We start from the raw sequence: 12,326 nt of genomic DNA, 5'->3' as shown, positions 1-12,326 counted from the left end.
TTGTGAATAATGCTTCTTTTCTATGTCGTAAGTATGGTCGTTTTCTATCACTGGGAAGCAAAACATTGCTGGTCTTTTGTTTCTGTTTCTGTTCTTATAACATTTCAGTGACAGATATACACCACCATGTAAAGAAAGAAAGAAAACTTTTTTGTATTATATTGGATGTTATTACAGTTTATTACATTAATTCTGTTTAATCACATAGCTATACCAGTATTGAAACAGATACAGGTCTGGTCAAGCCTAAATTATACAGGTGAAACCTGAATATATCAAAACTTTTGAACAGTGTTTCTCCCCTCAAGGACCACCAGGGGTCCTCGAGGGATTACCAGGAGGTCCCAAGCAAAATGAGGAACAGTTTAACCACTTATTTAAACCCTATTATTTTATAGTTTGCAAATATTTGAAATTAGACTGATCTACAAGCTCAACGTGTCTTGTCATTTATAGTGCTTCTATTTTGAAACATTTGGATTAATTTTGAAATATTTTAACAACACAAGGCTTCTCTCATAGGGGGTGTCTAGCTGGTGGGTACATCTTTTCCAGATGTGGGTCTGCAGCCATGGGCCTACCAATTTGGGGGTCCCACTCCCTGGGGGTCCTAATGCCTACTTAACATGAAAGTATGGATTAATGGAAGTAATGCTTTATAAAATGTAGTGGTAGGCCTACATGTTTGTGTGTGTGGGGGGGGGGGGTCCCAAAACAACATTATTGTCGTCATTGTAGCTTATCCAGCTGTTGCACTTGCGCGCATCTTTACCTTTAAGGTTGAATGGGACACTGTTGCTTTGTTTTAAAACGACACACACCACCATCTTAGATTGTGGATCATCATTGATATGATCCGCCGCTCGGCGGGTTCCGTGTCGTCGGTGGTTCCGCGCGGTACATCGGGCTTTGTAGCGGCACGATCTGGTCCGGGGATCGGGGAATTAGAGATTATTTGTCGGCCTACTGAGCGGGTCGGCAGGCGGGGGCGAGGAGGGGCCGGGACGGGACGGCACGCGCCGAGGAGGCGGAGGAGGACGGGGGTCCATACATACACAAAAATACTTTCCCTTTAAACTAGGGGGACAGCGGCGGGGGATACACACAGAGGGGGAGAGGAGGAGAAGAGATAAAAAAAAGAAAAGGAAGAAAGACAGTGAGGGTGGGAGGGAGAGAGAGCGAGAGAGGGAGAGAATTTGAAAAAAAGAGAAAGATGTCATCCTCTCGATTGAAACGCCGAGGCGGAGCCATGGATCGCGGCCGAGGAGGAACTCTCTAGTTAGGGGACACGGTTCACGCAACATCGAGGCTTTGGGATCCATCGTTTTCGGCCTTTCGGAGCTATCATCGAAATAAATGACTCCTATCCCCACGCAATCAGCAACAGCTGCCGGCTATGATTATTATTACGTTTTGACTATATGTTATTCATCTGTTTCTGTGTAATAGTCTTATTGTTTTTTTTGTTTTTTTGCATGCACTTCACCGATTTTGTTTTGTTACAATAGATGCAATTGCAAAATAAGCAACTATATTCAAATGCACCATTAAAAAGCATGGCACTACCAACCATTTTGTCGCGTTTACAAAGCATATTGTCAGTGCCTGTAGATTGCCAACAGATTATTATTATTACTAGTATTATATGAAGAAAAAAAATCAAACTCATAGAAGAAGCCTGATCACAATACAACGTCTAAACAGTGTTAGATTATCAGTACCTACCGAATATTGTTACTGGACATAATCACCAGCTTCCACTAACCTAACAGGCGTAGAACAACAACTATTGACACTGAACGGGGCCTCAGACTGTGCTTTCATAGCGAGCAGATTGGCACGTTCGTTGGGTTGTGCCCCCCTCCCTCCTTTACAGCCCCTCACTGCTCCCAGGCTGAGGGCTGTTTAGTTTCTGCTGACTGAGTGAGTGACTCCCTCCAACCGGTCCGCCATGGATACCTCCTGGAGTAACTTTCTATTTCAGGTAAGCCAGTGTTGAACAACGTGCACCCGACTGGCTTGTGTGTGTGTGTGTGTGTGTGTGTGTGTGTGTGTGTGTGTGTGTGCGTGCGTGTGTGCGTGTGTGTGTGTGTGTGTGTGTGTGTGTGTGTTGGGGGGCAGAGTTCAGTGGGGTCAGGGCATCAGTGTTGTTGGTTTGCACAGTGCACACACACCAATGATTCTTCCTCATCAACCTTTTCCTTAATTCCAAGGACCACGATATGCATTTAGCCCCAATTTTATACAATTTATCATGTTTTGAGAATTGTTTTATAGACTGTAGGATAACGGTGGAACTCTGATAATTAGCTGTTCTTGTATGTTCTCTCTGTATGTACTTGTTCATGTAGATGTAGACATGTAACCACCAGTCACCCAGGCGGTCCCTAGACCCATTGAGGACCACCAGTCTAGACTGTCAAATCTTGAATGTTAATTTAGCATCTGGGATGGGTCTCTGATTTATTTTGTTTCATTTGTACAGTGAGTTACAGAGGATTTTAGTGTACTAGTGCTGATGATGCCACTCTGGAAAACTATTCCTACGTTCAGTTCCTGTCTTTGAATAGTATGAAACAGACCATCTTCAGTTCAAGTGCAATTCAATGAAATTGTGATGTTTGTGTGTGTGCGCGCATGTATGCATGCCTGCTGGGGGTAGGGGGCATATACATACAGTAATCAAGGTGATGATTCCTTTGAGTATATATTATATCCAAGGCTTCACAGCCCATGATCCTGGCTAATTCCTTGCTGAGCAGCCATAGCTGAGTGAAAAGAACCAGAAGGTCCCAGGTTCAATTCCCATCCCCAGCTATGTGTCAAGGTGTGAGTTATTGATTATACAACCTAACTGACCATTCAGGGGGACCCCTGAATGGTCATCATCTGGACAATGCAGAAAACTGAATTTCTCCAGTGGGATTAACTAGGTCTCCTCCGATTCATTTTAGTCTTGATTCATGGACAGAATACAGAAACATTCTCTTTTTGAGGAGCGCAGGGTTTTGAAGATTAGGTACATCATATGGCAGCCAGGTCTATGGGTTTGTTTAGAGGACTTTAGAGAGCACTTTAGAGCCAGCCAAGTCTATGGACTTTAATGTTTGTTTAGGGCACTAAATGACATAAGACATCATGTGGCCAATATAAATACAGTGTGCGCCCCTCACTTCACACAAGTGTGATTTTTAGGTAGAGCTAGAGGCATTTACAGGGACCTGGACTTAGTGGACTATGATCTTTCTGTGATTCAGAATTAAGCATGGTCGTTGAAATGGTCAAGTGAAAGTCTATAGTATTTTTTAAATTTGTAACATTAAGATTGAAATTGAATGGAAACAAGAAAAGTGAGCTGGATTTGGAGCTTTAATACTACAAACAACTTTAACGCTTCCACCCTGGTTTCCCTATTTTGGGCATGTCATTATAGACAAATTAAATTATTTTATATTATTTTATTTTATTTTATTTTATTTGTAATAGCGGAAATGATCTACACACTCACATGTGCCACATTGCTAATCATGGCCACAACTAATTCTACAGGGTTTAAGAGATTAACACTGGTACAGTAAACCAATCATGTACACAACTTGCATATTAAGATATCCTAAATGTATCATCCATTTGGTGACTTGGGAATGAATGGAATGGACTTCTTAGTCTCCTTTAAAAATGCCATGCTCAAGTGACCGTGAAATATTGCATTAATAAAGCATTCTTTTTTTTCTTCTATTTTGACTCAAGACGCCATCGACACAGAGCCAGCCTGAAGCTCCGCTTCAGTCAGAGCTGCTGCCAGAGCTGACAGGCTCCGCCCAGAGCCCCCTGGAAGAGCACATTGCTCCACCCCCATCCACTGTGGACACAGCTGCCCTCAATGAAGATGAGCCTTTACCTGGTGAGGGTCTGTTCTAGCAGTGTTTCCCAACCTGGGGGGTGTGGTGTGTGTGGCCACAATTTAAAACATGGTGCACAGAATCATAACTTGCTTTCATCCACTTTCAACCTGGCATTCCTATTTTGGGCACGTGTCATTATTGTCAAGAATATTCGAAATCTTTCAAAACGCTTGAAAAATCGTTGCGTCTCATCTAATCATAGCGACAGGGATGGGAATTTGAGCTTGACTGCGGTTTGGAATGACGCGTTCTGGCTGGGACCAGCTGAGATAAAGGTTATGCTATTAGCCTACTTGCTAAAACAGTAAAAAATGACTTTCAAACTAGGAATGGTATGGCCTGGTCAGCCTGCAATGACATGCATAAGATCTGGTCATCCCAGCTTAGTAAGAGGTTCAAAGTAAAAAATATTTAAGACGACTGTCGAGCTACTCTATGGCTCCGAGACATGGACACTTTCAAAGAAATTAGAGAAACGGCTGGATGGCACTTAAACCCGCCTTCTAATGAGAGCACAACATCTCTCTTGGAAGAGTCACCCATCGACTTATCTAATATACGGCAACCTTCCCCGTGTTTCTTCTCTAGTCCAATCCAGAAGAACACAGTTTTCTGGCCACTACTACAGAGCTGATCATGAATCAATTTGAGGCAGGATTCTCTGGAATCCTGCCTCAAAGCAGACCAGAGGTAGAAAACTGTTGTTTCCTGATGTCATCACTAATGGACACATGCCTCAATAAGCAGGAACTGGGGGTGGCAATGAAGTATCGGGAAGTCTGGCGTGGCATTGTGAAATCCATGATGATGATGATGAAAACAGTAAACCCTTCAGTGTAAATGTGTGACGTCACAACTCTGTGTACAAACAACATGGACCTGTAAGGGTGACCAGTAAAGGGTCCATGTGGCTCCATGTATTTCTGGCTTGAGTTAAATTAACACTATTTTACAGTATTATTATTATTAGTCAGTAGGCTATGTAACCATGTATCACGAGACAGTTATTTGAAACCCCAAATTGGTGAATTTAAAAAATAAATCAGGATGCTCTTTAAAAAAGAGCTCCATCTTTAAAGGGACAATTCACCGCTAGAAGAAACTGTCACTCAATGTTAATAATAGTATTTGTAGTAGAACAGTAGCACTATTTGAAATGTGCACCCTATGGCCAGAAAAATTATGAAGTCTTTATGTTTGACTAGGGTTTGACTGGATTGCTGAATTCCTACAATGACCATAATGCTTTGGTGCACTACCCCTCCTTGTGGAGAGGGAGGAAGCTGCGTGGAGGTGTGACTTGTAGTCCAGGAAGGAAGTGAGACCACATTTTCATGAACATTTTTGATCATGAACGTGGCGGCATTACTAAAATATCTAAGAACACACAAGATCTGGTTGCAAAAGGGGTGAAGTGGCCCTTTAACAACACAGCTTGTCATTAGCTTGCATTCTGTCAGAGATTATTATACAACCAAAAGGTCTTAGGTGCCAACAGACAACAATGTTTAATGTTTGTCTGATATCCTAGCTAGGGATTTAGGACAAACTTCATTATGATGATGCCCACTAGTATTGATGGATGTTCATGAGTAGGGAATGTGGGAATCTGTCTTGCGTAGGATTTGGTGATATTGATGAAGGAATGTGCATTGTACATACAGTTCAAAGCGACTAGATAGAAAATTGACCACTTTCAAGTTTCAACCTTTACAAATAGTCGATCTGCAAGCTCACCGTGCATTACAATGTGAGGATTTGTGAGCTTGTAGATCAAGTATTTGTTAAACTGGAAAGATGAATGAATGATGAAATAATGAATGATGGCATAAAAAACAACCGATTGAGATTGCCCTCAGAACAGAATGAATCACATATATTTAGGTTTCAATGTGCTTCGGTGTGGTCATACAGTAGATACTAAGCAGCAGCAGTGGCTGAGGTCAGAAGGGCAGTTTGACCCACAGCTATTTTTAAGCACTTTTGTTTCTCTTTCTTTGCATATCAAAGCTAGAAGCCCTCCCCCAACACACAGGCACACAAACACACACACACCAAGACACAGATGAAGTGAGATTTCTTCAGTGCACTCTGAGAAGACGTGTGAAGAGTGTTTTTCCAGGGTGCATCAATGGCCTTGTATGCTTCCCTGCTTAGTAGCTTGTAATCTGCATGTGTTTTTCACGGCCAAGAGAAAAGAGGGCAGGGCGCCCCGTAGAGAAACACAACGGGGGGTGGGGGATATAAACCCACATGAAAACACCCAACATGCCTATTCATCAGGATACACATACATACAGTACAGTTGAGCCACAGAGATGTTCTGTAGCCCTACTTTTTCATCATCACACGTAACCACGGTGACATAGTCTTGCTTCCTGGCCACAGTGGGTAAACACATGGTTTGCTACAATTTAACGTCTTCCCACAATTCATCCATTAACCCATCCCTCTCTCACATAAAACCATAATTTGAACACTTACTGTATAGGTTTTTGGAGAAAAACAATTCTCCTAGTATAATCATAGTACCTGGTGATCACGGCACTCCATCTTTAACAATGGTATTAGAACAGTGTTTGGTATCAGCATGAGAGATGCTGAGATCTCATGCTAATTTGCTGTTGTCGTGCACCCACTCTTTGCGCATTATGTCAAGATTCGGTGATATCGTCGTAGCTTTGTGGAGCTCATAACACATTCACATTGTTGTGAGTGTGTATATTTTCTATTTTCCCTCAGGTTGTCGTCTGTAATGACATGCTCAAAAAAAGACACCAGGTTGAAAGTAGTTACGGTTACGACGAGTGTGATATTAGTCTGACTTATTAGCCAGGCTAGGGTTTGGGGAGGTTATTTCTCCATATGCCTTAGAAATTAAGAAACGTTTCGGCTATCCAGACTTCGTCAGTGAAGAAGGCTGGATAGCAGAAACGTTCTATCTTTTCTAATACATATGGAGAAATAAAAACCCATTGATCTTGTCACTCGCCAAATGTTTATGTTTTAAGAGGACAGTGCACCAGAGGAGTCAGAGCATGGTGGTAGTAAAACGTTTATTCATCAAGCGTTACTGATTTGGGCCATACCGTAACTTTGATCTCGTTGTAGAGTTTGTAGGACTACATTTGAATCCCCTTCTTTCTCGCTTTCAGTGAAGCCAGTCACAAAATCCGGCCGACCGGCCCACATCTGCGCCACATGTAACAAGCAGTTCAAAAACAGCTACAACCTGCGGCGACACCAGTCCGTGCACACGGGCATCAAGATGAAGAGCCACGCCGCCCGCGAGAAGGAGGAGGGCGGGAAGGGGGGAGGGGGACGGCTGGAGAGGCAGACGGTGCCTCTCTCCCTCCTCCATCTCTCGCTGCCCCCTCCTCTTCCACCGCCCCCCGCTCCCCCGGCCCCCGCTGTCACCGAGCCCCTCCCCCAGGACGTAGTACACATCAATCAGGTGTGCCATCCTGTCACGGTGTCCATCGCTCCGGCCACAGTAACCATGGCAGTGCCAACTCAGCCCCTCCAAGCTGCTGTTGTCATTGTAGGGTCCATGGAACAGGTGGGCTCTTTGAGGAATTCTGTTCACGACTACTAATCGAATTAATTCATTTCATTGATTGTGGAAAAATATAATATAAATTATAATATAAAATAATTGATTCATTATCGATCCCATTTCAGGCTTGTGATTATTAGGTGAAATCTTTCAAAAACATAACGCATGAGCATTTAGTCCGATTGTTTTCCCACAGCAAGTATTTTAGTGAAAATATCTTCCAAAGGCTTACCATCAGTTTACTGTATAAACGTATACAAGTTTTAATCTAATCCCATATTAAATACTAATATTCAGTTTTTGGCACCTTTTCTCATACTGATAGCCCTGTTTTAGTGTGGTATATTTGGGATAATATCTGTTAAATCTATAGAGTTAGTTCACTTCCTGAATTATTATCTTTTTTCCCACAGCACCTGAATCCCAATCACAACTCCAACCAGGTGCGTAAGAACCATGCCTGTGAGGCGTGTGGCAAGGCCTTCAGGGACGTGTACCACCTGAACCGCCATCGCCTGTCCCACTCTGACGAAAAGCCCTACTCCTGCCCCATCTGCCAGCAGCGCTTCAAGAGGAAAGACCGCATGAGCTACCATGTGCGCTCGCACCAAGGCGGCGTGGAAAAGCCTTACATCTGTCCTCACTGCGCGAAAGCCTTCTCACGGTGTGTGGGTTCTTACCAGCACTTTGCCCGGAGTAAAATAAGAACAGTCAAATACTGCCATTTTTTGGAAGCTTACACACTAACATGGGATCATATTTATAAAAATCACACCCGTGTGAAGTGTGAACTGAGTGGTGTAATATAGCCTGTCTGACGTAATGAAATCATGTCTGACGTAATGAAATCACACCCGGGTGAACAGGGTGAACATAGCAACCATGCTCATTTTTTCTGCACAGACTAACAAAGCCAGTTGTAGGAGTGGTTTACACCACTCAAAAATCATGTCTGATGTAATGAAATCACACCCGGGTGAACAGGGTGAACATAGCAACCATGCTCATTTTTTCTGCACTAACAAAGCCAGTTGTAGGAGTGGTTTACACCACTCAACTAACAAAGCCAGTTGTAGGAGTGGTTTACACCACTCAACTAACAAAGCCAGTTGTAGGAGTGGTTTACACCACTCAAAAATGAATGACTCATGCATAAAGCTTAGAAAGGAATCGCTACAAAATCAAGCTTTTTGGGCCACTCTAATCTCCAGAGTCTCCTGTGTTTTGTACTTCTTACAGACTCTTTTTTGAGGGGCGCTAGCCCCTCCAATGCGTGGCTTTCAGAAATTAGGGCAGCCAAGACTTTTAATGTTTGTTTAGTGTAAATTATGATGTAATGCATGCCTGCCAAATCTATGGACTTTAATGTTTGTTTAGGGTAGTTTGAATGTATTTTATGCCAGCCAAGTCTATGGACAGTGGACTTTAATGTCTGTGTCTTGGTGTGTGTGTGTGTGTGTTTGCGTGCCTGTGTGTTGGGGGAGGGCTTCTAGCTTTGATATGCAAAGAAAGAGAAACAAAAGTGCTTAAAAATAGCTGTGGGTAGTAAATGACAACCTAAGACTCTCTGATATAAATGCATCCTTTTTTACGTATGATTGGTGTTTGTTTCAGACCTGACCATCTCAACAGTCATGTAAGACAGGTGCATTCGACAGAGAGACCCTTCAAATGCACGGTAATGACCCCCTTCTACCTAACCATCTGTTTGCTTTGCATCGACACACATGCAGTTTGTTTACATTTACTGTATGTAAGTGTGCATGTACCATTGTCTTTCATAGACCTGCACATCTGCGTTTGCCACAAGGGACCGCCTTCGCGCGCACCTGATCCGCCACGAGGAGAAGGTGCCGTGTCACATTTGTGGGAAACTGCTGTCTGCCGCTTACATCACAGATCACATGAGGGTCCATAACCAATCCCAGCATCATTCCTGCCACCTCTGTAATCGCAGTAAGTCCGACAGAAAGGAAAGAGAGTGAGGCTTGTGCAAAAATACAAGTTTTGTTTTCTCAATTCATTTTGGGGGAGGATTTGTATTTGTCATTGCACGTCTTCACTTTCATCCTTGTTCCAATCCTTTCCCACTCTGCTGCCAGGTTTTACCACCCTCACCTACTTGCGGGTTCACGCCCAGAAGCACCACGGGCAGGAGTGGAAGGACAGCGGTGGAGCGCGGGGTGGCTTCGGAGGCACGGGGGCCGGAGGGGTGTTGCTCTGCCAGCTGTGTGGGGTGCAGTGCAAGACGGCCACGCAGCTGCAGGGGCACATGGGAACCCATGCCAGCCATCAGGCAGGGGACCCCAGCCCCGACCCCACCAGCGCGAGTCCTGTGGGAACCACCAGCGTAGCGGTCACCGTCTCGAGCACTAGCACAGTTGGACTGCTGGTAACCGATTGTTCCAGTATCGCCCCGCAGCCCCACAGCTAGCACCCTGTTGGAGGTACGATGGGTGGGTGCAGAGGTTAGGACGGCAAGCCAGCAGCCAGGACAGGTGTGCACGGCCAGATGTGTGCACTGTAAAATCCTGAGTGTTCATTTAAAGGTGCTGTAAGTTATATTTTTTGGTTAGAGTAAGTGTTAAATAGCTATATATTCTGATAGTAATCATTACTATAGTGTTTGTTCAGTAAACAGGGGTCTCTCTGCCTCTCCAGGTCTTTAGTAAACAGAAATTACAATTGTATCAGGTTGGCACATTCAATTTGAGTCACAGACCCCTAAAGCATTTTTAGAGCACTGTATCAAGAGCACATATCAGGCCGACTAGGGATGGGACGATATGAAAATTACACGTCACGATTATTGTAGCAAAAATAATTGCGATTAACAGTATTATCGCAATAATGAAAATGTGCTTAAAACTTAAAATGCCACTTCTGTGGCAACGCCTTGGGAGCTTGTATCTGCTGAAATAAGTGAAATAAGTGCTCTTCACAGGTCTGTTTTATCAAGTAAAGAGGATTTAAGTGGTATTGAATGTGCAGCTCAACTAAATCTAATTCATCCTAGTGTATGACAGAGAACAATTTCACAATAAATGAACGATTATTGTCCCATCCCTAATTCAATTTCAGACTCAGTTCGGCCTTCAATGGTCAGTGAGTGCGCAGTAGACTTCTCTGTACTGTTGGCTGGTGTCAAGAACCAGCTCTTGACGCCTGTTACTGAACAAACAACAATAATTATCAGAATATATAGCTTTTTTTCTCCAACAAAACCCTTTTTGTTTTAAACCCCCAAAAATCACTTTTCTTACACTACCTTTATAACACTGAGAGGATTATACAGTGTATATGTTTTGTACTGCCTGCATGACGTCTTAATTGATCACTTACTCCTTTGTATTCATTTCCACAAAATAATTCATCAACTGCCAAAAACAGTGGAACCAGACGACAACGAGTTCAGCACAGAACCGTCTTTTCTTTCGACCTGACTTTTGAATGGTGTCCGTTTGACCTTAAAAATCGCTCAATGAGCCCCGGCTGCCTCCATCAGCCATGTTAAACGTGCCGACTTGCAGCGCTCATTAAGAACACATACAGTAGCCTACATAGTGTATTTCCCATGGAGAGATTTCAGATGCTGTATCGCAAAATATGAGTCGAAGCCAAGGGGGGAGGGGTGGTGGACGAGACTGTATTGGTACAGTGGCTTCATGACGTAATGAGCAAAAGTTCTGTGTATTTTTATTCATGTGGATTTGCTGTTTCAATTTGCCATGATAGTTATATATATATATATATAAAGTACAATTACGAGTAGCTTGGTTTATAGTTTCTGTTTTGTTTTATTTTATATTAATTACACAGCTTATATGGATTTCTTAAAGCAGTTGTTGTGTAGATACTTTTTATTTCATGTTATATCAATGTTTGTTTCTGGTGGGAAATCTACACAAAAAATAATCATGATCATGTTAACATGGCTATCTCAGTTTCTCTACCAAGATGTTTTTTAAATGGTTTCCTAGTTTGCCTTTTGTCAGATTAGACTATGTCCAGAGCAGGGAACCATTGAATGACATGGGAAAATCAACTATTGAAGATGGGCCATTAATATGTACATACATTTTTATAGAACTGATAAAGATTAAAGAATTGTTGTTTGTGTATATTCCCCATGGACATTGAATGTGCATAACCTCTTTGCTTCATATGATCTTCATATGATCTTTGTTCTTAATCTGGATGCTGATTTGTAATTCTTGAAAAGTAAAGAATTGCCATGTAATGTGTAGCTATGTTGGTGACACAATTTCTGTGGCTGTGCATATTGACTGTATGTGATGATGCAGAGTGCATAGCGCCTATACTGTATTAAAAGGCAGTGAATGCATGTGTGGATTTAACTAGGGCTGATTTTGTACCATTCTCTGGGTCAAATTGCCATCAGTATATGCATGCAGTGGTTCTCAACATTGGTTCTGGGGGCCCCCAGGGGTCAATGAGGGTGTTCCTTCCAGGGGGTCCCCGGCGAAGTGACTGACTTAAGGCCTATTCATACTCCATTTTTAGGTGATAAGGTGACCACTGAAAACTACAACATGATGTCACATCGCTCATGTCTTGTGTTTTTACTAAAATTGGAGTATGAATAGGCCTTTAATCTGTTCCATACAAGTAAGAGAACATACAAGAACTCAGCTTTGGGGGGGTCCCCAAAAATGTTGCAACTTATTGGCTGGAAAATGGAAATGCAGAGTTAGCATAGTACACATAGTACATGCCTAAACTTTCCTTAATGATTATATCTGGTTTCAGTATTCATATCTGGTTTCAGTATTCATTTATGATATATTTTCTCTATTATTAAGGTTATTTTTGTAGTCAGTTTGTATTGGGGGTGGTAAGTGGGT

The 12,326-nt window shown here is 42.7% G+C and overlaps 1 protein-coding gene across 1 annotated transcript; it reads left to right on the top strand.

Moving 5' to 3' along the window:
• Positions 1-791: 791 nt before the first annotated feature.
• Positions 792-11,813, top strand: maza (MYC-associated zinc finger protein a (purine-binding transcription factor)). Its single transcript, XM_079521107.1, has 7 exons — positions 792-1,984; positions 3,751-3,904; positions 7,061-7,464; positions 7,875-8,125; positions 9,076-9,139; positions 9,246-9,417; positions 9,564-11,813. The coding sequence occupies exons 1-7, from the start codon at positions 1,952-1,954 to the stop codon at positions 9,893-9,895; spliced, it is 1,410 nt and encodes a 469-aa protein (XP_079377233.1). The 5' UTR covers positions 792-1,951; the 3' UTR covers positions 9,896-11,813.
• The last annotated feature ends 513 nt before the right edge of the window (positions 11,814-12,326 follow it).

The sequence above is a fragment of the Electrona antarctica genome (genome assembly GCF_951216825.1).
Source record: "Electrona antarctica genome assembly, chromosome: 14".
Classification (NCBI taxonomy): domain Eukaryota; kingdom Metazoa; phylum Chordata; class Actinopteri; order Myctophiformes; family Myctophidae; genus Electrona; species Electrona antarctica.
Note: the sequence above shows the minus strand (reverse complement) of the source record. Positions and strands in the feature narration are given on the sequence as shown.

Coding starts and splice junctions, on each gene's coding strand:
- maza (XM_079521107.1), top strand. CDS start 1,952: ATGGATACCTCCTGGAGTAACTTTCTATTTCAG. Junction 1,985..3,750: donor GGAGTAACTTTCTATTTCAG/GTAAGCCAGTGT, acceptor TTTTGACTCAAG/ACGCCATCGACACAGAGCCA. Junction 3,905..7,060: donor TGAAGATGAGCCTTTACCTG/GTGAGGGTCTGT, acceptor TCTCGCTTTCAG/TGAAGCCAGTCACAAAATCC.